This window comes from Myxocyprinus asiaticus, chromosome 34 (assembly GCF_019703515.2).
Source record: "Myxocyprinus asiaticus isolate MX2 ecotype Aquarium Trade chromosome 34, UBuf_Myxa_2, whole genome shotgun sequence".
Lineage (NCBI taxonomy): Eukaryota > Metazoa > Chordata > Actinopteri > Cypriniformes > Catostomidae > Myxocyprinus > Myxocyprinus asiaticus.
The window spans coordinates 25328235-25355312 of NC_059377.1; the positions used below are offsets into that span (position 1 = coordinate 25328235).

General features: G+C 35.9%; 3 protein-coding genes across 5 annotated transcripts in view; 2 read left to right on the forward strand and 1 right to left on the reverse strand.

Moving 5' to 3' along the window:
• The window catches only part of LOC127424953 (protein argonaute-2), a 32038-nt gene extending 20636 nt beyond the window's left edge, over nucleotides 1–11402 (forward strand). For both annotated transcript variants that reach the window (XM_051670532.1, XM_051670533.1), the window contains exons 21-22: nucleotides 10331–10818; nucleotides 11029–11402. The gene's annotated coding sequence lies outside the window, so the exon portion shown is untranslated. The remainder of the gene's footprint in view (nucleotides 1–10330; nucleotides 10819–11028) is intronic.
• An 863-nt stretch (nucleotides 11403–12265) lies between these two features.
• Nucleotides 12266–13890, reverse strand: LOC127425066 (chromatin accessibility complex protein 1-like). The gene is made up of 3 exons (XM_051670695.1): nucleotides 13718–13890; nucleotides 13375–13501; nucleotides 12266–13276 (listed from the first exon to the last, which is right to left on the reverse strand). Exons 1-3 carry the CDS (start codon nucleotides 13865–13867, stop codon nucleotides 13194–13196), a joined length of 360 nt encoding a protein of 119 aa, XP_051526655.1. The 5' UTR covers nucleotides 13868–13890; the 3' UTR covers nucleotides 12266–13193.
• Nucleotides 13891–14848: 958 nt separating this feature from the next.
• LOC127425506 (CREB-regulated transcription coactivator 2-like) lies at nucleotides 14849–25496 on the forward strand. Of its 2 annotated transcripts, XM_051671575.1 has the most exons (14): nucleotides 14849–15117; nucleotides 15681–15755; nucleotides 15873–15980; nucleotides 16557–16618; nucleotides 16772–16849; nucleotides 17057–17157; nucleotides 17330–17403; nucleotides 17507–17550; nucleotides 18275–18495; nucleotides 18701–19152; nucleotides 20949–21689; nucleotides 21851–21907; nucleotides 22043–22190; nucleotides 22396–25496. In XM_051671575.1, exons 1-14 carry the CDS (start codon nucleotides 14938–14940, stop codon nucleotides 22521–22523), a joined length of 2469 nt encoding a protein of 822 aa, XP_051527535.1. In that variant the 5' UTR covers nucleotides 14849–14937; the 3' UTR covers nucleotides 22524–25496. The 2 variants fall into 2 exon arrangements, with proteins under 2 accessions (XP_051527535.1, XP_051527536.1); XM_051671576.1 differs by lacking the exon at nucleotides 16557–16618 and having other exon boundaries at nucleotides 15873–15994; nucleotides 22396–24880.
• The last annotated feature ends 1582 nt before the right edge of the window (nucleotides 25497–27078 follow it).

The following is a 27078-nucleotide window of genomic DNA, read 5'->3' on the forward strand; positions in this document are numbered from 1 at the left end:
CACTTTGAAGAGCAGTGGACACAAGACCCTTAGTTCTGGTAGTTCTGAAATGGAAACCTACATGTGGAACATGAGTATGTTTTCTTGGTGCACTTGTGTCGAAATGACTAGATGTCCTACCTCTTGTTACCTGTTACTTGTATTATGGTAACATACCGCACCGGTCATTCCTTCATAATTACACAGGGGAAAGTCATACTTTTTGTCCCTCTGAATTTGGTGTTAGATGTCACAGAGAATCTTGAACACATGCTCTAATATGGCATATTTTTTTTCTTTCTCATCACTTTAGAGGCCATACCTGCTGTCATTTAGCCTAATAATTTACCATTCCCCATTGTTTTTTTGGATAGAGTTTCATGTGATAGTTCACCCAAAAATGTAAATTCTCAAAATTTACTCACCCTCATGCCATCCCAAAAGTAAATGACTTTCTTCTGATGAACACAAATGAAGATTTTAGAAGAATATTTCAGCTCTGTAGGTCCATACGATGCAAGTAAATGGTGGCCAGAACTTGATGGTCCAAAAAGCACACAAGGGCAGCATAAAAGTAATCCATAAGACTCCAGTGGTTTATTCCATGTCTACTAAAGTGATATGATAGGTGTGGGTGAGAAACATATAAATATTTAAGTCCATTTTTACTTTACAGTCTCCTGCCTGCCTGGTAGGTGGTGATATGCACAAAGAATTTGAATTGCCAAAAACAAAAGAAGAAGAATGTGTAAGTGAATGTGGAGATCAATAGTAAAAAAAACTAGCATATTGATCTGTTTCTCACCCACACTTATCATATCGCTTCTGAAGATATGAATTTAACCCCTGGAGTCTTATGGATTACATTTATGCTGCGGTTATGTGCTTTTGGAAGTGCTTCAAAGTACTGGCCACCATTCACTTGCATTGTGAGGACCTACAGAGCTGAAATATTCTTCTAAAAATCTTTGTGTTCAGCAAAAGAAGTCATAAGTAAATGATGAGAATTTTCATTTTTGGATGAACTATCCCTTTAAGGCTAAACTATGTATTCAAAGGTAATATTGAGTGCTGCAAGTATCAGATGAAAGTCAGACATGAATAAAATATATATATATATATATATATATATATATATATATATATATATATATATATATATATATATATATATATTATATGCTTTCAGTGAACAAGTGGCTTAATGCTTTAAATGTGCACGTTATGCTATAAAAATGTTCATAAATGTATAGTGTGAATTCCACTTATTATTTTCTGTCCCTTTAAATTGCAATTCATCATTGCCTAATCCATGTATTCATCTGAATGTGTGTGACATCTAGATTTCTTGTTTTGCTTTTAACTTTAGGTTTGAATAAGTAGTATTTATCATTTAGCATCAGGAATCACGTTAGATTAAATAATTGCTTAAACTACTACTTCGATATGTTTTGGAACAATCTGATTTCCTTTTATTAGAAAACATTCTTTTCCTCCTCATGAACTGCTTAAGTTACTGAGTTTTTAGTATTTTAACATTTTAAAATCAGCACCTTAGTCAAAGGTCTACAACTTATGCAATTTCTCAAGAATGAAACATGAGATGTTTTTGCACTATATCAGAAGAGGTGTTACTAATTTGCATACAGATTGTAATGTTGGACAGAAGTGCAGGCTGCACAGCACCAATAATAGACTAGACTGCAGTTGTGTTTTGGCCTTGTTTATTTGTTGTTCATATACAAACGCATTGGCATTACTCTATTACAAGTGTATGACAGACATAGGAAGGTCCTGAGTTCTTACACTATGCAAAAATGTATTTCCATTTAGAGCCGTCACTTTGTATGTATTCTGGTACTTCTTAAACATAGAAACTGTCCGATTGTGGCTGTAAAGGATATGCCATATGCATACCACAAATGTAAGAATAAGACTTGGGATGATTTTTTTTTTTTTTTTTTTTTACATCCCATTTTTAATTTACGATTTTACAGCCTCCTTAGACAATTCACTTTTTTTAAAATTAGTTTGGACACAAGGAATCTGATGTTAAGGTGAATTCAATTAAAATAATTATCTTCAAATATCTTTGCATTCAGATGAAAGGAAGGCTGAGGAACAGAATATGGTGCTGATTTTATAGAGACACATCAATCTTTGCTGCAGCATCTCAATTTCAAATCGATAGAGGCACATACAGTGTTAACTGAAATTTGAATTGGTGCCTCATTTCCCTGGAAGCTTAGAATGATTTATCTATTGATGCAATGCCATTAACATTATGCTGACTTTCGTGGATGTCTCTCGCATTATAAATTATAGAGTTTTTACTTTTGCTGCTTGAGTGAAGCTTGTATATTGCTTGGCTTAGTATCTTTTTAGCTCTGTGTTGGGATACAATGTCCACAGGCCTCTTTGCTTTAAACATCATAGTTGGAATAGCTATGGCTGAAGACAACACAGATTATTAAGCCTTGACTGTTGGGCTTGTTAAATAATTGGTGCCCCACTGTTTGGATACATTTTTCATGTTAGAAAGATGCCAGTCTCACCAAGAGAATTGTGCTTCCCCCATGTTCAGTAAGAGGTGTCCTATTAACTTTAAGAGATATATTGCTAATGTATATACATTAGAACCTTGCACTATAGTGTTAGTCTGAAGCAGAAATGGCTCTCTGCATAGCTGTAGTTTTGTTACTGTCCTCCTTGCTTTTCCACCTCTTAAGGTGGCAAGTCTAGAAATATGCTACCTTTTTATGACCTGCTAAGACCACAAGGATACAAATGAACAGTTTGAATGTATTTCATATGCATGCATTTTGTAATCGTCAGAATATCCACATACAGTAATTATTTGCATTTGTTTGATCTTTTGATTCATGCATCCAAATTTAAAGCAGCATTGTGTCATTAGGCTTTTATGATTGGAGAGAATCATGTCATTTATTCATGGCTGTAAAGTACTAGATTAACACATGTTGGCTTAAAACTTTGGGCAACTGATTTAGGATACACACTGGCACAAAGATCTGTGCATCGCTGATGTTTGTGGTGCTGTACTGTAAAGTGTACATAAGGCACTGTTGTGGTGTTTTGTGTGTTTACCATGTACTGCTTTTATGTTTGCCAAAAATTCTGAAATGAAATTTCATCTAAAGGATGTTTTGAGCTATACTATAATGCTCATGTTCATAATTCAACCCAATAAGCCAGATTCTGATCAATGTTTTTAAGCCCTTTTGCATTACCAGTAAACTCTCTATGGTGGTGCCATAATCATGTTAGTGGTACTTGCCTAGCCCCAGTTCATTGTGCACAAACTAAACACCCTACTCAGTTCATAAGAGCCATGATGGCATACAAGTGTTTCATAACACTTTCTTTTGGCTTTTTTTCCCCCCTACTGAGTTCCTTAGCTCATTGAAAACTAGTCTAAAATGACCAAACCATTAGTTGGCATTACATGCTAATACCTTTTGTTTATTAAAATATGAGCATTCGTGTAAGTTTGAAATAGGGTCTTTATACTGATTTATTAGAATAATTGAGTGTCATCACAACCTGGCTTTTCAAACCAACTTTTAAAACTACCTCAGAATGGTGTCAGGTGCTAACGTTAAATATCCCTTATACAGTGCATACATATACATATATGTGCTCATGACAAAGAACAATAATTGTGACCAAACAACACAAGCCTATACTGTGTATTAAGTGTTTAGTTTTGTTTCACTTTTTTTTTTTAAAGCATTTTTGTGGTGGATCAACATGAGGGATGTTTCAGCATGTAATAAAATTGCAGGGGACCAACATATGATCTGAAAAATGTCTCTTTAAAATGTAGTGATGAAAGAATACTCATCAGCTTGTAGAGAACTGTAAACTGCAGTTTGTCACAAACAAAACAAAATTGCTGTATTCATACTTCAGGCCTGCCATCAGATGGATACTTTCTGGCAATTTTTATAGTTGTTGTAAGTGGAAACAGAGCTGTTTTCAGATCATCTGGTTAGATCTATAGAGAACAATAGCTAGGAGTCGGATTTAATCAAGTCTTCTCAAAGTTTTTGGTCAGCATGGACTTCAATTCAGGCCAAGATTATTGCCAAATGAAAGCATAGTGGATGAGTTGGTGTGGTATCTTGAGACTGCATCCTTTTCTAGATCTGGAGTCAATCTGATCTGGAATGTGTCCATCGCTAACATTGTGCCATATTATAGACAAGACATGTCCAATGACCACTGCTCTGTGTTTAATATATGTTTGGAAAACTGACAGCATTTTCCGAGGAAGCAGCTCATCAACCTGTGTCAAATGGCAATCTAATCATTGTTGAGTTTTAACATCTTTAGAGCGCTAGCGTTATACTTTATATTCTTCTACTTGATATACATCCAGTATTGCAATAAATATTCTTGAGATGTTTGGCACTCATTAGATCTGATCTGATCTGTTTGATGAAAGTTCCACAAGGGTAGTGTCAGGTCTCAGATAAGCTATATGTATTTAAGCATTTTCATTAAAAGATTTTGGAGTGCTATTCATTGCAATTGATGTGTATTTACCTTGCTATGTTTTATGAAGGGAATTCTCTGTTGTTTTCATGTATCTCAAACTCTGATTGAGGATGTTACAAAGCATTCTAATACACTGGCATTTGAGTTTCTAGAGAGAATTTGAAAAATATTAAGGTACAAAAGGTTGTATGGAAATTTAAGATTTTTGTTTTTCATTGGCAAACTTAAAAATGTCCAGCATGTTTTTGTTGTGTGTGTGCCTTTTCAAATTGATCCCATCCCTGATCGAGGGACTATACTTTTTAATTAGATACTCAGCACCACATCAAATGATTTTTTACATTTATCATGCAACCTTGAGTGAATGCTGCATAGAATGATCAGTATTTGTATTTTGAATTTTCTAAGCAGTTTAAAGGATGCCCTATTGTAATTGGGCAAACAGACTAAGACTATTTAAGACGAGGTATTTTCTGCTACAGTAGGAATTCTAAGAAACCATATGGCTTGTTGGTCTTTTTGAAAAAATAAATTGTATAGATTTGAAGTACCTCATAAGCCTGATAAATGCTGCATAAACTTCATTTATTGTTCTTTTGTGAACCTCATTTTTCAGAAATTGCAAAACACTTTCCCTAACAGAGAGGTTTGATGCCCATATAAAGCTGTGCAAGAGCCTACAGAATTATTTGTGATTGACCACAGCTGCTTTTTAAACCTTTTTTTGTTTTTGTACCACTGTTGCTTGTTGGGTAAAAAGGGTATCAATGGTGCACAGAAAATGCAATTCTGACAGTAGACTTAAAGGGATAGTTCAACCAAAAATGAAAATTCTCATCATTTACTCGCCCTCATGCCATCCCAGATGTGTATGACTTTCTTTCTTCTGCAGAACAGAAACAAAGATTTTTAGAAGAATATCTCAGCTCTGTAGGTCCATATAATGCAAGTGAATGGTGACCAGAATTCCAAAAGCTCCAAAAAAGGAGATAAAGTCAGCATAAAATAATCCATAGGACACCAGTGGTTTAATCAATGTCTTCTGAAGTGATCCAGTTGGTTTTGGGCGAGAACAGACCAAAATAAAACTCCTACAGAGCCAAGATATTCTTCTAAAAATCTTCGTTGGTGTTCTGCAGACGAAAGTAAGTCATACACATCTGGGATGGCATGAGTGTGAGTAAATGATAAGAGAATTTTCAGTTTTGGGTGAACTATCCCTTTAAAGCATGATACAGTATTTTTGTATGGTTTCCGAACATCTAGCTTTAGCATTGGCCAGTTGATCACAACTATTGGATATGTAGTGACGTCTTGCAGTCAAAAGTTACAGTTGACTCAGGTATTTCCATTTAAGGGCTGTATCTGCTATTGCCTCTCTTCCCAAATTCCCTCACCTGTGTCTTAATGTAGCCTTAGAACTGCAGATATGGATGGAACATTATGGAGAATATCTGGCCTTAAAATATGCACTATTAACCAGAACATGCACGTCACTACACATCAGGCCATAAAACTACCTCCTAAGAATGTAGGAGTGTCCTGGAGCTACCAGATGGTTTATTTTTCTTTAGTTTTACTTTCCAAATAGTACTATGTAAATTGACAATCATCATGCATCTGTATTCCATGCCATAGTTTATAACATACTTATTTTTCACAAAATGATTTGTTTATACATATATATATTAGTTTAAAGCAATCTATAATGACGTGAATTAAAAACAGCTGAAATTCCGGGACACTCCAGTTGATTCTGTATGGTTTGATTTGTTTTACTTCTATTTTAATTTTCTGTTTTTTATTATTATTTTTTATTTATTTATTTTTTAAGACCATGTCCTAGAGCCAATTGACCAACGTTTCTAAGACTTTCTTGCACTGCCATGTGGACTCAAACCTCCCTCTCACATCAGCAATTTATCTTTCATTTAACCTTGTGTTTGCTTCTATCTATAACATGCCAAATTAAATTTGCTGTCATTCCTGTCATGGTGAAGTCTTTTATTTCTCATTCACGTGTATGCATTCACTGCTAAGCTCCTTGTCTTTGTTTCTTGTTAATGTAAAGTGTGAGCTTTAATTGTTTTTTGTTTTTTAACAAGTTTATGATTACAAACCAAGATATGCTGTAAACCCTGCTAAGACATAATGTGAAAACGTATCATTTAAAATAGCTCACTTTTGCTTGACTGTGTATTGCATCATTTAATAAACCTAATTTCCTCTGACTGTTGTGTCTGGGATGTATTTTATGTTTTATATGCCAGATTTGAACTCTATTCACTAGTTATGATGTTCTTGAACATGATGGCCTCTTCTAACATGGTTCTCACTGCTGTTTTTTACAACATTTCTTTTTTTCCCCTTTGTCATTCCTCTTTGATGAGGTAATGTTGGACTTTCAAATCCCCATACACTTATTGTTTGAGACTGCCAAACAACTTTTTGTAAGTAAACACAGATGGTGTGGACCCTTTCAAACCCATAAACATTGTCATCTGAGGCCAAGTTTGTGCCCACTCTTTCTTCTCAGACTACAGTACATTTGTATCAACTGGAGAGGTTATGCCATGTATATTATCCAGAGAGTGAATTATTTCTACATTGAAACAAAGGGTTTAACATTTGAATAATGTGAAACGAGACGGCAGTCCTTGTATTTCTGCTAAATAAGTTCTGACTGTCCTATAAACAGTTCTAAATCGCCATGACTCAAACCCTGTATTCCTCCTGCTTCCAACATCAGAAGGGAAAGTCACGTTGTTCACACTGAGTGAAACAGTCCTGAAAGTTCACAGTGGCTGTTTCTCAATATCTAGTCAGCATAATGTTAATTTCCCTTAAATACATTTCAGACATTGAGTACCACAGCATCCATGCGCTACTCTCCCTTAGAACATTAGTCTTTCACTATTTCCCCCCGTTTATTATTGTGTGTGTGTGAAATTAAAAGTGAATAAAAGTTTGAAAAAAGAATTGAGCCTCAGCGTAACTAGTTAAATGTGGTGAGCACAGTGTAGCTGCAGCTGTAAAGAGCGAGTCACATTTTCCAATAGCTCGTTTATGAACACCACACGAGAACACACTTCTGTTTGCAGATCTACAGTAATCTCCAAGGTAAGTACAAAATAAAAACTGTACATCTTTAAACTTTCACCGTAACAAATACATCTAGTTTTACGTGATTGTTGATTTATTTGCTGGCATGCAGATACAGTTGGATTAGGGTTAGGTCTTAGGGTTATTTGCTACTTAATAGTTTACTCGTAAAGATGTTTTCAGTAACGTTCAAGGTATTTAAATCTGAGCAAAACGCTGTTTAAAGAAAATTTGCTCATGAAAACAATATAATGGTTAAATTCACGAGCCCATTTCGTCATTTCATAAACATGTAAAAAAAAAAAAAAAAAAAATAGAAAGCAACCAGCAAAGCACCGAACTGGCGTAGCTCTTGGTTAAAAGAGTCCGTCAGCGGTTAACGTCAATATATATATATATATATATGAGAGAGAGAGAGAGAGAGAAATGTGTGTATATATATATATATATATATATATATATATATATATATATATATATAGCGTAACTAGTCAATATATATATATATATATATATATATATATATATATATAGTGCATATATTGGGTACAACTATGGATGTATGACACTCACCTACTTATTTATGTGATCTAATCAGCCAATCGTGTGGCAGTAGTGCAATGCATAAACTCAGATACGGGTCAGGAGCTTCAGTTAATGTTCACATCAACCATCAGAATGGGGAAAAAAATGTGATCTCAGTGATTTGGACCGTGGCGTGATTGTTGGTGCCAGACGGGCTGGTTTGAGTATTTCTGTAACTGCTGATCTCCTGGGATTTTTCACACACAACAGTCTCTAGAATTTACAAAAGAACATTCAGTGAGCCTCAGTTCTGTAGACAGAAATACATTGTTGATGAGAGAGGTCAACGGAGAATGGCCAGACTGGTTCGAGCTGACAGAAAGGCTACAGTAACTCGGATAACCACTCTGTACAATTGCAGTGAGCAGAATATCATCTCAAAATGAATAAGTCGAACCTTGAAGCGGATGGGCTACAACAGCAGAAGACCATGTCGGGCACTTTATTAGGACCATAGTGTTTCTTATAAAGTGCTCAGTGAGTGTGTGTGTGTATATATATATATATATATATATATATATACACACACATATATGTGTGTATATAAACTATCGTTCAAAAGTTTGGGGTCACTTGACTGAAATTTTTCTCATGATCTTAAAAATCTTTTGATCTGAAGGCGTATGCTTAAATGTTTGAAATTAGTTTTGTAGACAAAAATATAATTGTACCAATATATTATTTTATTTAATTGCAAAACTAAAATTTATAAAACATTAAATAAAAAAAGTGTTTGAAATGGATGACTTGGACTGAATAATTAAGAAAAGCAGCAATAAGTGCCCAACATAGATGGGAACTCCTTCAGTACTGTTTAAAAAGCATCCCAGGGTGATACCTCAAGAAGTTGTTTGAGAAAATGCCAAGACTACATTTCTGCAAAATCTAGGCAAAGTGTGGCCACTTTGAAGATGCTAAAATATAACACAGTTTTGATTTATTTAGGATTTTTTTTAGTCACAACATAATTCCCATAGTTCCATTTCTATTATTCCATAGTTGTGATGACTTTACTATTATTCTAAAATGTGAAAATAAAATAAAAATAAAGAATAAGTGACCCTAAACGTTTGAACGGTAGTGTGTGTGTGTGTGTGTGTGTGTGTGTGTGATATATATATATATATATATATATATATATATATATATATATGTGTGTGTGTGTGTGTGTGTGTGTGTACAGTATATATGACTTTTTAAAATATGGATTATTTTATTTTTTACCCAGATTTGAGTATTTCTGCCTGTGCTGTGTTTTAGTTTCCTTTGCTAACACTAATTTGCAGTTTACATCAGTTTAAGTGATTATTTTGTGAGGAAAGTAAACAAACATGTAATAAACTTGATACATGTATAAACACATTATATACACCACCATCAAAGGAATATCCCGGGTACAGTACAAGTTAAGCTCAATCGACAGCATGTGAGGCATAAAGTTGATTACCACAAAAAAATAGTTTCGACTCGTCCCTCCTTTAAAAACATAAATAAATAAAAATGTTAGTGAGGCACTTACAATGGAAGTGAATGGGGACCATTTTTGGAGGGTTCAAAGGCAGAAATGTGAAATTTATAATTGTATAAAAGCACTTAGATTAATTCTTCTGGTAAAACTTGTGTATTATTTGAGCTTTAACGTTGTTTAATTTATTGTTTTTACAGTCATTTTAGGGTTTTAGAGTTTGTTGAGATTACATTGTCATGGCAACAAAGTTATAGTCAATTTTAAAACTTTACACAGAAAAGGTTAGCAAGTGGTTTTATCAAACTAAAATCATGTTAACACACATATTCTTTATGTCTTGTGGCTATACTTTTGAAACAGTGAGTATTTTAACATGTACAGATTGGTCCCATTTACTTCCATTGTACGTCACTGGAACCCAGATTTCTGCTTTTTTTGTTGTTGTTGTTGCTTTTTTTAAAGGAGAGACAAATCCAAATAAGTTTTAGCTGTAATCGACATTATGCGACAAATGCTGTCGACTGAGCTTAACTCGTATTGAACCCAAAATATTACTTTAAGTATAAAGCCAAATACGTGGCCTTTGGATAATTGGAAAAAAAATAAAAGAAAATTACTTTGCATTCTTTTACTGCTGTTGTTTGTCTAATAGCACCAGTATGTTGTTGCTTTCAGGATACAATGAGATGTACCTGGTTGTCCTGCTGCCTTGTCCTGCTGTTTGTCTGGCACCCTGTGGGCAGTGTAGTGTTGGAACCTGAGCTGATGGACTCGGACTGGGGCTCTGGTTTACACGAGCTCCTACACAGCTTTCCTGCAGATAGTCCTTTTGTCACAGAGACGCTTGACAGGCCAGCCAACTGCACACAACGCTTTTGGCTGCCTCCATCCTCCCCTGTGTGCTGGGATGATATAGCAGGCCCAGAGGAGTTTGAGAAGTCACGCCTTCTTGTGCTGCAAAACAGGGCAGCGCTGCAGGCTGTGTCCAGAACTAGTGGTTTTGAGGAAGGGGGAGCTTCCTATGATCAACAAGCTAGGGAGGATATGCAGGGTGTCCGGGCCGATCATCTCATCGTGACCCAGACTGCTGATACAATGCAGAAGGTATTCATGGACTTGGATGATAAGAGGAAGGATGGAAAAGAACAATATACCTTCTCTAGGTAAGTGAATAATTTTGAATCTTGTTAGGCACATCTCTGGCTGTTATCAGTGTGATATGAAAGTTTCAGCAGATTTTACTTTAAGATATAATTACGGAATGTCAACACAGGTTGTTTTCTTATTAAAAATGGTCCCAGCAAGCACATGATATCGACAAAATGCATTGTCAAAAATTATTAAACATTAATCAAGTTTTTTTTTCCTCTAAGTCTTAAGGAGCGACTTGAAAACACAAAAGACTCCATTGCTAACAGGGAACAGGTAGCAGCACTTCTGGAGAAACATCTTGCCGAACTTGAGAATTCCTTGCACAATATGCAACTTCGACTGGCAGAACTAGCACACCAGTGATTCAGACTGAACCAGAGAGCCACATGTTGCACCCATGTGGACAATAAAACAATGCATGAAATATAATTTTTCTGTCACTTGAAGAAACACTTGAATGATGGTATACTGCATGCTTACAGCACCCTGTCCTAATCTATATTGGTACATGTTTACAGCATTTCAGACTCTCTATTATGGAAATTAGTTAAGTATTAGGTTCTAATATTAGGTAATAAAATCTGTTTTTATATGACTGGCTGCAGAACGTTCCATTAAAATGTAGGGTACATTTTTATCATGCTCAGTGTGTCTTAACTGTTTAATAATATATTGTAAAAGTCCATCTAAAGGGATAGTTCACCCAAAAAACAGAGTTCTCTCATCATTTACTCACCCTCATGCCATCCCAGACGTGTATGACTTTCTTTCTTCTGCTGAACACAATGAAGATATTTAGAAGAATATTACAGCTCTGAAGGTCCATACAATGCAAGTGAATGGTGGCCAGAACTTTGAAGGTCAAAAAATCACGAAGGCAGCATGAAAGTAATCCATATGAATCCAGTGGTTAAATCCATATCTTCAGAAGCGATATGATAGGTGTGGGTGAGAAACAGATCAATATTAAATATTGTTGTCCTTTTTTTTTACTATAAATTCTCCTCCCTTCCCAATAGGTGGTGATTTGCACGAAGAATGCGAATCCCCAAAAACAAAGATAGAAGAATGTTAAAGTGGAGATTTATAGTAAAAAAAATAAAAAAAAGGACTTAAATATTTATGTTTCTCACCCACACCTATCATATCGCTTCTGAAGACATGGATTTAACCACTGGAGTCGTATGGATTATTTTCATGCTGCCTTTGTGTGCTTTTTTGGAACTTTAAAGTTCTGGCCACCCTTTCACTTGCATTGTATGGACCAACAGAGTTGATATATTCTTCTAAAAATCTTTGTGTTCTGCAGAAAAAAGAAAGTCAAACACATCTGTGATGGCATGACGGTGAGTAAATGAATTTTTGTGTGAACTATCCCTTTAAATGTGTTGATAGTGTTTCTGACTGATTAACACAGTAAAGAGAATAAATCAAGATAAGCAAACAAACCAAAACCAATTAATCAGCAAATGCATTTATTCAACAAAAAAAACAAAAAAACAAACAAAAAAAAAAACCTTTTCAGGCATTTAAAAACTATACAGTACAATACAAAAATCTTCCGTTGCAGTCCAAACTCTTAAGTAAAACAAAAAGTGAAAGTCACATATAAAAATGAACAGCTGTGTGCTAAAAGCTCACAAGTTTCAACAGACCAGGCTGAAGAACAGCACCTCATGGTTGCGTGTTATGACTGGATACCTGCACTGTGTCTGCAACAAATCAACCATTGTTAATAAAGGCAGCATTGAACTTTTAAAGGGGAGAACACATTCCTTTCAGTGAATTACTGGCATAGTTTTTTTTATTTCACCTGCATGTATTCAGGTATGAATCAACTATCATTTTAACCACTTGACTGCTGAGAAATGTAAATAAAGCATAATGCCCATCCAAATATTCTTTCCAAACCAATACAATACAAGCAATACAATTTGAAGGAACACAATGTCGTACAACATGTTGAAGGGAATGGACTGTATTGATGTTTGGATTGTTGCAGCTGAGTGAAGAATTTTCCCTTTACATGAAATAATCATGGTATCAAGTATTCTCAGAGAAAAGACCAATGATGCGTACATATCCTGGTTTCCAAACAGGCACTCACAGTAGTTTGGTTGTGAATCAACAGTGGCTAATGGACATTGTGGTCAAAACAACATTAGCGCATGTAGGTGTTATAGCATACAGAAAACACTTGCATTAAGTCTATAAAAAGAACAAAAATGTAATACAAAAATATATATAGAAAAAAAAGAATAAAAAGAGAGGTGCTCTTTGGGTGAAATGTCCTAATTTGTAAGACAGTGTCCTATGATTTTATTCTTTATATTCCTTTTTGAGAGTAGCGAGGACGTGGCTTGTTATTCTGACTTGTGATCTTTTACTACAGGTTGTCATCATCATCTTTGTCCATTTCCTCCATTGTCTTCAGATAATCTCTGGCCAAGATTTTCTTTGGAAGGATATCTGAAATAGAGGATTGAGAGAGAGAGAGAGAGAAAAAAAAGATGTTTAGGTCTGTTCATTTCGTTTAAATGGTTTTTGCCTGATTTGCCAGCACTCACCAGTAAGAAACTGAAATATTTCTGTCTCCTCTGCTGTATGAGCCAGATCACTGTATGCCAGTGTGTTTGTGTCTTTACCGGATCCATTTTTATATGAGGATTGAGTCAAGTGTTGGACAAAAAGCTCCTTTGGTCAAATAATGAAGATGCATAATACATACATATAAATATTAGTCAACGGTATACAGTTATATTAACGAGTTGATCATTCAGTTTGCCGTATTTACGCTGTGTTTTAAAATAAAAGGTAACTGAAGACACACACAAACTTTTGAAACTAGCGTTAGCTGGACAAGGCAGTTAGTCTGGCTACAGACCTTTAATAAATAATACATCAAATTACCGTTGCTTTTGTTGTCAAGAAAATAGCGTCCTGGTTAATACAGGACACATCAGGTGAGCTTTTCATAATTAATCGCACCCTGGACATAGGTAGAGATATGTTTTTACTGTTTGTAGTTCGATCATCTTTCTCCATGTTTTTCTCATACATGTTTTGTTGCCTGGCTGCTTCTGCGTAACGGAAGTAAATCGTCAGGCTTCAAAGAGACGTCATTGGAACATGTTCAGATGCGAATTGTAGTTTTATTAAGAACTATGTTGTAGTCCACACAGAGTTTGGAACATTTCATAAGCTGATTAAATTAGTAATGTTATCGTCCTCCAAAATATAGCATAAAGCTGCAGGCCCTGAAAACAACAAGCGTATTTTATCCTAAATAGACCATATTAAGAGTAGCGTGATTTTTGTCGGGAATGAAATCGAGGCTGAGGGATTGAAGTAGTCTCTTCAGTGGGTTGTACTGTTGTTTAAATTGGTGTTGATTGTTCAGCAGACAAAACATGAAAAAAAAAAAAAAAAAAAAATGATAATAAATAAATAATAAAAAAAATCTTTCAAAATAAAATACTAATAATAATAAAAAAAAAAAAAAAATGAATTTCAATATTGTGCCACAAATGCTGTCGGTTGAGCTTAACTTGTATTGAACCCGGAATATTCCTTTAAATATGGTGCTTCTCTATGAGAACAAACTAAAATGTTTATTTAAATTTATAGGTAAAATTGAATTTAAAAAAAAAATGGTCAGCTTTAGCTACTTTTAATTTAGCCTAAATAAATAAATAAAAAAATTATATATATAAAAAAACAATATATGTTAAAGTGCCATTTCAACATGTTAAATGGTCCAAAATGCTTCAGGCAACATATTCAAGAGTAAAGGTTAGATTTTTAAAAGTATAGTGTTGTTTGTAACTGTTTGTTATGTGTTATTAAGTGACAGAAATACAAACTAATGTCCGGCATATGATTTGTTAGTCGTTCAAGGGGCATAAACTACGTTTCCCAAAATAGCAGAGTTGTTTTTTTCCCTCTCAACAGTAGTAGGGCGTGTGCGTTTCACAGATAGCGAATGAGCTTAGCAACCATGTTTACTACACCATTCAGGACTACATTACCCACAAGGCATCACCCACCGTTGTCAAAAGTGTTGCTTTCTTTGGTTACTTAGCAAACTGTGGCCGTGTCTGACCTCCTATTTTCTCCTATTGTACGAAATAATGCATATGTCAGGCATTGGCATTGGGGAGATAGGATACGGGCAGTGGCCTGGAGCAGGATCAGTACATGGCGGCTGCAATCCTCGTAAATTCAGCGAGAAAATCGCCCTGCACACTCAGCGGCAAGCTGAAGACACAGCCGCTTTCCGAGAGGTTATGATGGACATAACTTCCATCAGGGTGAGTCCAGCCTCAATACAGGACGTGTCAGGCCTCGCTTTCGACTTATTTACGACATTTGTCATGTATATGAACTGGACCATTAGGTTGAGTTATTATATGTCCAGCTGAATGGACTGTTTCAACTTTTAGCTGCTGTTTGCCTTATTAATAATGTCTGTCAACAGAACAGCTTTAGGTACAGCTACAATAATTTCTTAGGAAGAAGTGAGTGGGTTTATATGCACTTTTATGTACAAAGAGAAGCTTTCGTAGATATATTTAGCCATTTATTAGCATATTGATATGGATGTGATTAAGCAAGTCCACGTGGATAATGTCAATGCACATAAATAGCACTAATAATCTAGTCTCTATTTCAAATTAGTGTTGCAGACTGAAGCAAAGGGATCTGTAAATCCCAGATGCAGTGTCTGTTTTAAATTATGATGCAACAGGCTTTATTTTTTGGTGGTCCTGATGTTTGCTGTGGGGGAGCTTTATGAGATTGGGCTTGTACTCAGAGTTTGGGGAGAATATTGTTTATGTGTTTCTGTGACCAGTAGCCACCATTCCCTACACAGGTTCAGGCTGAGAGAGTTCGTGGAGGATCGCTGCCAAATGTCAACCAGATTTCAAGATGCTCCACAGAGACCCAGGTGAGGGTTTTTGGGTATTTTAAGCATTATTATCATCCTCTCCATTTAAATAGTGGATTTTTCCTTTTCATGTCAAGTCTTTCTATTTGAAATAATTTTTTCCCCTACAATTTACAGTTCCCCTGCAACTCAGACCCAAGTAATCTCACCCAGCATCTCCTAGAGGCAGATGAAGGGTACAGAGACATACAGCCCAGTCATCTGGCCAAATCACAGAGGAGACATGTATCCCCACTTCAGTAATTGCTGCTAATCTCATGTATATGTTTAGAATAGTTATATATATAAAGTATAAAATGAGTACTGCAACATCACCATTGTCAGAAATTAACTCTTCCATTAAGGAACAGTATGTTTAATTATATGATAATGTAATTTACATGGTTCTCACCATCATGGACCTGGGATTATCAATTTTAAAATTGTGATTCACACTTGGAGAATATATGTATTGAATATATATATATATATATATATATATATATATATATATATATATATATATATATATATATATATATATATATTATAGTTTCATTCTGCATGGGGGCTCAAAAAGCTGAACTCTACATAGAACCACATTCAAATCTCAGGAAGTTTTTTTGTCTTTTTTGAGACATTTATAAAATATGTTATTTAAGGACTGGTACCTGACATACAAAAACACCTGACATGGAAATCCTCTCCATCAATCTCAGTAAAATGATTTAAAAATACTTAAACATTAACGACAGGCAAAGTCATTGGACAAAAGGTGTGGGAACCCTAAATTCATTATTAAGACTTAACTTCATCTCACAGTTTGATAGTGCGCCCTATCTCTCTACTCACTTGTCTCTTCCTCGAGGTCCTACCTGGAAAAAGTAAGGTTAAAAATAAAGTTTGCTCAAAACCACCACATTCAGCCTATTTATAGGTGCCAAGTAATCTTTTGTTTGATAACCACAATTTAGTCAACATCAGATTGTTTGCACTAGTGCTGTGGATATTAAGGGTTTTTGTGACACTCTGATCAGCTCCAACAGAAATTGGTCCAGTTGTTCTGCCACTGAGAAGAGCCAGATGGTCCCTCTTCCTCTGACAGCTCTAAATAGGTAAACAGAACTCATGAGTGTTTAGTACGACTGCTGATCTAAGATCAGCTCTTGTGCATATACTGTACAAAAATTAATTTGTTACAGCTCCCATTGCTACAGTTCTAGGAATTAACATTCTTGCTCTAGAAGATATAGAAAGTGTTATATGAGTCTCACATTGCCCTGTTTATGGCAGTCACTCTCTAATCCTGTTCATCCTCTCAGAACCAACTCCGATTCAGCCCTCCACACCAGTGTGCGAAACACCCTTTTGGATGGCCGCCTGAAATCTGCCCAAATCCGGAACCCTCACACCAGGCACAGTGGTGAGTTTAACTTTTGCAATGTTGCATTATCTTCTTAGTTAATGGACTACCAATATCAGTCAGTAAACTTCACACTCATATCCTACAGTTGTTAACATCACATCAAATATAAAGTATTAGAATTTTGTCTGCAATTACTTGCTAATTGTTCAATTTAACTGAATTTTCCAAGGGACATATGCACATCCAGTGCCACTAATTGAAGAAAATATTCAAGAGGAGACAACATCTCCCAAACTAAAGAAGGTATTAGTTCTACCATATCTATATTGAATTATTGTTAAATGTATCTAAGGTCTTTATTTGAAAAACCAATGGCTGATTATCTCCATTGCGTCATCATTCCTAGATATCCTCATTGACATCATCAGGATGTGAAACACCTGTTTTTCAGTAAGTTTAGTCCCAGTCTTTAAAGGAATAGTTCACACAAAAATTAAAATTCTCATTATTTACTCACCCTCATGCCATTTCAAATGTGTATGACTTTCTTCTGCAGATCACAAACAAAGATTTTTAGAAGAATATTTCAGCTCTGTAGGTCCATACAATACAAGTGAATGGTGGCCAGAATTTAAGGTCCAAAAGGCATATAAAGGCAGCATGAAAGTAATCCATGCAACTCCAGTAGTTAAATCAGTGTCTTCAGAAGTAATATGATAGTTGTGTGTGAGAAACAGATCAATGTTTGTCATTTTATTTACTATAAATCTCTACTTTCACTTTCACATTCTGAAAATGAAAGCGAAAGTGGAGATTTATGGTAAAAAAAAAAAGGACTGAAATATTGATCTGTTTTTCATCCAAAAGGAAAGGCATCACTTCTGAAGACATGGATTAGTTATTGATAACTTTTATGCTCCCTTTATGTGATTTTTGGACCTTCAGAGCTCTGGCCACCATTTACTTGCATTGTATGGACCTACATAGTTGAGATATTCTTCTAAAAATCTTTGTTTTCTGCAGAAGAAAGAAAGTCATACACATCTGGGATGGCTTGAGGGTGAGTAAATGATAAGATAATTTTATTTTTGGGGTGAACTTTCCCATTAAGCTTTTTTTAATCACAATTCTGCCTTTTCTTTTATAAATAAATCTTTGTTCTTTCTCTCTCCAGCAACTTCCCATTGCCCGATCAACAGGTCACTTCCCTCCTGGTCCCATTGGCCTTCAGTTCCAGTGGCTCTCTTCCGGACCTGTCCAGCCTCCACCTGCCTTCTCCACTTCCTGTAGTCCAAGATTCTGAGCCCCAAAGCGCCACTGCCTCTCAAAGTGGCACAGATCACCTGAATTACACTTCCACAAACCCCAAAATTATGGCTGACTTTAACTTACCAAGTATGTAAAAGAATCTGTCAATGTGTGGATTGCATTCATGCATAGTACAAAGTAGTGATAGACTGGCCGATATTTTTCTATTTATGCTTCAATTAATAAATACAAAGGGCAAACTAAATAAAAGTAAACTATTCCTCTAGTGTCAACACAAATGATTTGAAATAAGGAGAATCAAGAGTGTTTGTTTGTTTTGTCATTCTGTTAGGTCTGTCCTCATCTCTTCAGGCATCTTTAAGTAATCCTTTACTCCAGTCTTCACTCAGCAGTCCCAACATCCAGTCATCTCTCAGCAGCCACTCCCTGCCCAGCTCTCTGAGCTCCACTTCCTTACACCTGTCACTTAGCAACTCCTCCCTACAGTCATCACCCAGCAACCATTCCCTGCAGTCCTCCCTTAGTAGCTCTTCTCTAAGTAACCAGTCCATCCAATCATCAGCCAGCTGCTGCAGTTACAGCAGCGGAATTGGCGGATCTCACTCTTGCTCCTCCTCGTCTCTCTCTGGTTCACCCCGTGTAACTGGCCACGCCCATGCCACGCCATCACGGAAGAGGGCCCAGCTCAGCCCACTTATTGTACCCAGTATTGGAGAGTCCCGTTGGCAGCATCCAAAGCAGTTTTCACCCACAGTGTCTCCAACCTTGTCTTCTATAACCCAGGCAAGTTTGATTAACATTGAAAACCAAATTTGATCACAGGGTGTCTGCAGGTTCTCAATCCTGCTCCTGGAGGGCCACTTTTCTGCAGTTTAGTTCCAACCCTAATCAAACACACATGAACAAGCTAATCAAGGTCATCAGGTTAACTTGAAAATGAAAGTCAAGTGTGGAAGAGCAGGATTGAAACTAAACTCTGTAGGAAAGTGGCCTTTCAGGAGTAGGGTTAAGAACCCCTGCCTATTAAAAAGTCCCTTAAACTAACTTTTTAAAGTTGCAGTGCCGATTTGTGGTGTACTGCGAAAATGAAAGTACAAAAGGTAATGTGTAATACAAGTTTGTGTCTGTAGTTGTATTTATGTGAATGTCATTTTACACATTTGTATGACTACTTGTTTGCAATTGTGAACTGAAAACACAAGCTTTGAATTATTGTCTGTGAGTGCAGATTGCAACATTCAACGTAAAAATTTTATTTTACAAGTTTTCACATCGGGGCTGTGAGTGTAAATTTCCACTTACGAGTATTTATTGTACAAGTGCTCAAATCCAAAAATGCAAGCTCTTCAGTTTTGCTACTGATTTACCTTCACATTACATCGTCATGGCAACGAAGTTGTAAAATTGGATATGACTTTACATAGAAAAGGTTAGTAAGTGATTTTATCACACTAAGATCATGTTAACACTCTTGTTTAAGTCTTGTGGCTATATTTTTGAAACAGTGAGTATTTTAATGTTTACTGATTGGCCCCATTCACTTCCATTGTAAGTCACTGGAACCAAGATTTTTGCTTTTTTAAAAGAAAAGGAGGGGCAGACTACCACCCCTGAAGTCACGAATTCGAATCCAGGGCGTGCTGAGTGACTCCAGCCAGGTCTCCTAAGCAACCAAATTTGCCCGGAGGGTAGAGTCACATGGGGTAACCTCCTCGTGGTTGCGATTAGGGGTTTCTCGCTCTCAATGGGGCGCGTGGTAAGTTGTGCGTGGATCGTGGCGGTAGCATGAGCCTCCACATGCTGTGAGTCTCCGTGGTGTCATGCACAGCGAGCCATGTGATAAGATGCACGGATTGACTGTCTCAGAAGCAGAGGCAACTGAGACTTGTCCTCCGCCACCTGGATTGTGGTAACCGCGCCACCACGAGGACCTATGGGAATTGGGCATTTAAAATTGGGAGAAAAGGGGATAAAATAAGAAAAGGAAAAGGAGGGGCATGTCAAAATACATTTTTGTGATAATCAATATAATGCCACAAATGCTGTCAATTGAGTTTAACTTCTACTGAACCTGGAATATTACTTTAAGCTCAATCGACAGCATTTGTGACAATGTTGATTATCAATGAAAACAATTTAGACTCGTCCCTTGTTCATAAAAATAAAAAAAAAGTACAGATCACGGTTACATTAAGGCACTTTCAGTGGAAGTGAATGGGGTCAACAGTTTCAAAAATAAAGCCACAAGAGGTAACCATTATATGTGTAAACATAATTATTTCAGTGTGACAAATTTTCTCTTCTACATGAGTTTAGTGTGATAAAATTGTTACATTCCTTTCTTTATTCAATTTAGATTTACAGGGATAGTGCACATCAATAAACATTTCTGTATATGTGCATTACTGGTCAACACATATAATGTTTACGTCTTGTGGCTGTACTTTTGAAACTGTGTGTATTTTAATGTTTATGGACTGGCCCCATTCATTTCCATTGTAAGTGCCTAAATCCTTATTTTGTTGTTTGATACGATTAAGCTTGCTCTCGTTTTAATGTGCACTGAATGTTTCACACAGGGTGCTCTCCTCAACCCTAACAAAGTTTTGAAAGAGACCAAGCCACCAGCATATCCCTGCAGTCAGCTCCTAAAAACTGCTCCACAAATGTCCCATCAGCCAGTTTGGCAGTATTTTCATCCAGAGGCACAGCATCAGTCTATCCCAGAGATGGAACAGTGGAGTAATGAACGCCAGCCACAACAATCACAACATCAACAAACACATAGTCAGACACAACAGCACCACATTCACAAACAGAGTCGGCAGCTACAGAATCATTCACAATCACAGACTAAATATCAGCAGCAGTTGCAACATTTTGCTCAGCAACATTCACTGCAACAACACGCCTTACAGCAACCAATCACCCAGCAACAACATCATCAACCGTACACACAAGCAAATCGACAGTTTCAGCATCATCAGTTATATGAGGACCAGTACCAGCGCCCAGATCAGTGGCAGTTGCCATGCCAACAGGGCCCATACCAAGGTCAACAGCACCAACATCATCATCAACCTCCACCTTTGCCCACTTTAAGTCAAGAGAAAAGCTGGAATCGTATGACAGGCCCACCAGGCTTCCCAAACACACAAATGAAATGCCCACATAGACACCGTATGCAGACGCAAGAGCAAGCAAAGCCACAATGTAAGGTCACTTTCAGTGAGACTCAAGGGGAGAGATCAAGGATCTCAGATTCTGGGGAAAGAGAAATCACTGCAAGCTCAAAGAATAAAGGTTTTGAACTGAACAAGGTGAGGGCTTTGGCTTTTAGAATTATGTTATTTTCTCTGACATGTTTCTTTGTTTGGTCATCTGTACTTGGATTAAACCTTTTCCTGTTTGAATTGCAATGTAGGAGTCATGTTTAGTGATGATGTTAATGATGTGATTATACATCCCGTTTTTGTTACAGGAATCATATGTCGGCTTACTCCTTACTCCTAGCCAGGCAAAGGCCCTCTCCCAGCAGGTAGATTATTTATTTTGGTATTATTAAAAATCCATTCAGGTTGCAATGGTCTTATTACCTGTGTATGGCTGTGCAGATGCACAACATTTTCAACTGATTTTCAAGAGATTTCTGTCTTGTTTATTCCCCACACAGCTTGTAGGGCTTCAAAAAGAGACTCTAGGTGGCAGTAGAGTGTCAGATCTTAATATTCAAGCATCAGAAAGCAAGATTATACTACCACAGCATAACCAAAGCTATAATGCTGGAGAAACTGAAAATATTTTCAACATTAACTTATCAGGTGAGATATAGATCAACTGCCAATGTGTGGCCTGCAAACTCTGTTAAGAGTGATCATTTTTTACTGTAGACCAGATTACAGTATAGAACCAGTAGGCTATAATATAATAAAACGCCTTAGGAAACTCGGTGGACTTCTGTATTTCATTTTTTTAGATAGTACTGTCATTATCTATTTGACAGATAAATGTTTCTTCACCTTTCAGAGCAATCATCCTGGCTGGACCAGGATATGTTAGGCCTGCCTGACTCAGTCCTGGAGTTCGATCTAGAAACCTTTGGCTTGGACAGTGAGGGTCTTCCTTCTCTGGAAGATTTGGGCTATTCACAGTAATAACCTTGCTATGCTTGTAGTATTAAAAGGTGTTGAAAATATTGCATATTCTAGGAAGCTACAGTCAATTTTGAGTTTTTAACAATAAACTTCAAAATTGACAATGAACAAATGGAATGAAAATCATTAATTGGCTTAAAGATCTCCCTTATCTGACACACCCAATTCAGGTCTTGGAGTTTCCACTAATGACCTGATGAGTTGAATCAGGTGTGTTTGATTGGGGAGATATCCAAAATGTGTAGTGTTGGGGGGCCTCCAGAAACAGGGTTGGGAACCACTGCTTTAAAGGAACATGAAAAATACACTTATAAAAAGAGTAAAAAGGGTTTTGCACACGGAGGTCAAAGAGAATAGGACTATGTGCCTAAATATGCATTTTTGTTTATATTTAACTATAAATACAATAGAAAATATATATTTGTTTTGTACTGATACATACCGTGAAGTCGTATGTTGTGGTTTAGGGTGTGTACAATTTCTGAACTCCGTATAGCATAGAACAACTAATGGAATTCACCATTCAGTGTAAGAAAATACCTTTGGCTAGTTTAGGGCCAGTTTCTTTTTATTTATAATACTTTATTACAAACACTTTAGTAAACTCTTTAAATATCAGCTCCAAACTTCATGTCCAACTGAAATTTGACTCATAGCATATCCATTTGTTTGCATTTTAAAGTCTTGTGTTAAAAACGGGGTCATTTTGTTGTGCCTGACTGTTGACATCTGCCTTTGGATTTTCATATTATATTTATGTTGCCGTTTTTAGCATTTATAGCTAAATTATTTTTATGTATTGCATTTTAAGACTTTGCTTTATCACTCTCTGGTAGAGGTGATAGTTTTTTTTTTTTGTTTTGTTTTTTTTTCAGTATTTTTCTTCAGTATAAAATGTAAATTATCAAGATGTTTTCAAAATGCATATTGTAATACACATTTTCATGATTTACAAAATATGTTAGAATTAACCTTAATTTGAAATAATAATATTAACATCAAATATTACAGAAACACCCTCTGTAAAAGTATTGCAATAAAAAGTGGACTAACACAAACAAATCCAAGCATACTGTTTCCAATATTCTTAAGTCAAGTCTAGTAATTTTCAGTGTTATAGTGCTATTCACAATACGCAGCTTTGCAGAACTACTAGTAACACTATAGGGTTACTAGTAATTTACTATATGGATCTTTAAGTGAGGGACTGTTTTATCAATTTACATCAGCCTTTCTTTTGTGAAACATCTTAAGTGCCTAAAACTTTTGCACAGTACTGTATATGGGCATTAATAGGCAACTTGTACATATTTAATATTCTGTAAGGAGGTCATCATTTAGCATATGCTTTTATTCAAAGGAACTTACAGGAACAACCCCCCTGGTTCAACATGGGGTTAAACGCCTTGCCTGAGGGTACAATGGTGAAAGTTTATGCATCATCCCTTGATCAGCTACACCAGCCCTAATAAAGGCCAAGGTCTGTTCCTAGGTTCCTCAGACTTGCATAGATCTAGTACATATTTCAGAATTCAGAGTCTCAGATCAGGCAGACCTATTTTACATGAAAGCATATGTACAAATTTAAAGGAATATTCTGTGTTCAATACAAGTTAAGATTAATCAACAGCATTTGTGGCATAATATTGATTACCACAAAAAATTATTTTGAGTTGCCCCTCCTTTTCTTTAAAAAAGCAAAAATCTGGGTTCACATTTTCTGTGTAAAGTTATAGCCAATTCCTAAAATGACTGTAAAAAATTATGATTTAAAAAACTTTACCGCTCAAATAATACATGAATTCTTCTGTTAAAACTCATGTAAGTGCTTTTATAAGATTTTAAGCATCACATTTCTGCCTTTTAAACTCTCCAAAAATTTGCCCCATTCACTTCCATGGTAAGTGCCTCACTGTAAATTTTTGCTTCTTTTTCTTTTTTTAAAGAAAAGGAGTGACGAGTCCAAATTATTTTTTGTGGTAATCAACATTATGCCACAAATGCTGTCGATTGAGTTTAACTTGTATCGAACCTGGAATACTCCTTTAATCCAGTGGTCCTGCAGGAGAACAGTTGGTCGTTTGGCAGGAAAATTAAATGAAACGGTTTCTTATTTTGTAACTTTATTTATTAAAACACTCTTTTTTAATGTAGAATATATATTTTTTTAAATGCTGTTAAAACTGCATGTGTATGATGGTTTGATGTGTTTGTGTTTGTCCATTATGGTATCTTCTTGCAATCTCTAAAAACACGCATAAAAGAACAAATCATTAAAAAGAAAAAATGATTAAAAGCTTTTCCAACATAGAGTAGACCAAGCTTATTCCTGCAGACCTATTATATTTTCTTTCCTAATTGGTTTATCATTCTTCTCAGGTACCACAAAGCTGTGCACCAAAAATGGTGTCCAATCATGCTGTTGTGGAATTTTTTTTTAATCTGAATTCTCTGAATAGCGGCTGTAGTCTAGCAGTTATTGCACATACTCTGACACATTGAGTCGAGGTGTTCATGTGAGCGATGCGAGTTCAAATCTGGTTAATGGCATTTTTTTTTTTTTTACCCCAATCCCTCCTCCTTCCAATCAGAACCTGTCTTCTCTCTACTGTAAGTAAAAGTGTCCTAAAGGAAATAATTCTTATATAAAAAGAAGAGCTCAAGTGCACAATCCTTGCAACAGCCTAAGAACATTTGCCTTACGGATCTTTCTCTTGCTGACTCGAACTCCTTATGTATTTCCCTCTTTTTGTTGCTCCACAAGTCTCTTATTATGTCACAAGTTGCATCTCTCTGTTTCAGTATCTTTTGCTGTCTCTCTCTTATGTCCTGGTGTAATTGATGCAAAAGCTCAGGTCTGTGGTTGCTTTGATATCCTTAAAGGAATCAGTGAAGCTGGACCCAGTGGTAAAGATATATATGTAACACTAAATAATGATAATCTGAAAACATGTTGTTCAACCTATCTTTAATGCACATTAGAAACCATTGTTGCCCAGTTAATCAGAACTTGTAGATGACTCATGATACCTCTTCTATCTCCCCAGTGCATAATAGTGTTAGCAGCATATAAAAGGCATTGCAAGAATGGTGAATGAGTCCCTAAATGTTAGGGTGGATTATCCCTGTGCCCATGTCCATGGTTAACCGGGCAGCCATACCTAATGGGATAAGGGGAGAGCGGAACAGTAGGTGAGGCCTGTCTGATTCCTTCTCTCTGCTCTACTCACTGATCTCTTTCTCTGGCCTGAGGACAGCCAATTTTGCAATTCAAACTGATTTGACAGATTATTTTACTGTCTTTCAGAATGCTCATATGCCCGTGCTTCTATTCCTTCATGTTGACAAATAACGATTTTGGAGTTCTTAGTCCAAGTGTCCTGAGCATAATTAGATAACATAATAGTAATGACTATTGTGGCTCCCAAATGTATTAGACCACACTTAAAAATGTATGAATTTATTAACATATAACTAAATATCAAACCAAGATGCATCTGTTTAAAGAAAGATTCAAAATGCATCTGCTCAAAGCATTTCACACACACACACACACACACACACAGACAGACAGACAGACAGACTTAAGTGGCCACATACTTTTTGGGGCCACAGCTTAATGTGTATTCAGAGTGTTGAGCAAAAAAAATAAATAAATAATTAATTGTTTAGTTAAAAGCACGTCCTCATTCTTTTGAATTATATACAGAATTTTAACCCTTAAATGCATGGGTTTTTTGCCAAGCATTATTACATACTCGGGTCTTTAGAGACCCGGCACGTATATCTATACACAAATTGATCTACAAAATGCCCAGATGGTGTTCAATTTTTAAAACATTTCTGAAGACAATTACAAAATAATAGAATAGAATATATTCTGATAGGCTATATTTTTATGTTTTCTTTTTCATATATCAAAGAGATGATGCAACAAATCTAGAACAGGCTTCATTACTTTCACACTGTAATTTCATGAGACACAACTGGCTGTCAAATGCATATTGAGCTACACATTACACATAATCTACACATAAGCTACACAAATGCATTTTCTCAGGCACTTATTGAGTGTAAATAGATGCACACCTTGCATTATTTCAGTAGTACACCCAAATGACAAAAGCCAAATCATACAGTTCTCTGTGTTATACTTGCTATAGTTTACTTCCATGTTGCTTCTTCGTCAAATAGCAATGTCAAATTTAAATCAAGTTAATCACTGACATATTAGCACCACCTTGAGTAAGAAATAACATGCATATTATGTGTGTGTGCCCACATTTGTAATACTTGTAATTCACCATTGTTGCACAGAAAATCAACGTGATATAGTAATGATTTGTATGAATATAATACTCATTTGTCAAGCAATAAACAAACAAATATATATTCTGTGATAGTAAACTCATATAGATATGAAATATTCATAAAAACATTATTTTTGGAAGTGCAAAAAAAACAAATGACACTATTACATATCTAGGGTCTTTAATGACCCTATACACTTTGGTAAGTAAGCAGTTATTAAAAAAATATGTTTTGCAATTTTGCA

Bases quoted from the DNA above. Each gene is read 5' to 3' on its own strand.
- LOC127425066 (XM_051670695.1), bottom strand. From the start codon at position 13,867: ATGTATGAGAAAAACATGGAGAAAGATGATCGAACTACAAACAGTAAA. The intron at 13,502-13,717 runs GTAATTTGATGT...ATTTGACCAAAG, and splicing joins TCTTGACAACAAAAGCAACG to GAGCTTTTTGTCCAACACTT. The intron at 13,277-13,374 runs GTGAGTGCTGGC...CCTCTATTTCAG, and splicing joins AATATTTCAGTTTCTTACTG to ATATCCTTCCAAAGAAAATC.
- LOC127425506 (XM_051671575.1), top strand. From the start codon at position 14,938: ATGCATATGTCAGGCATTGGCATTGGGGAGATAGGATACGGGCAGTGG. The intron at 15,756-15,872 runs GTGAGGGTTTTT...TACAATTTACAG, and splicing joins GATGCTCCACAGAGACCCAG to TTCCCCTGCAACTCAGACCC. The intron at 17,158-17,329 runs GTGAGTTTAACT...GAATTTTCCAAG, and splicing joins CCCTCACACCAGGCACAGTG to GGACATATGCACATCCAGTG.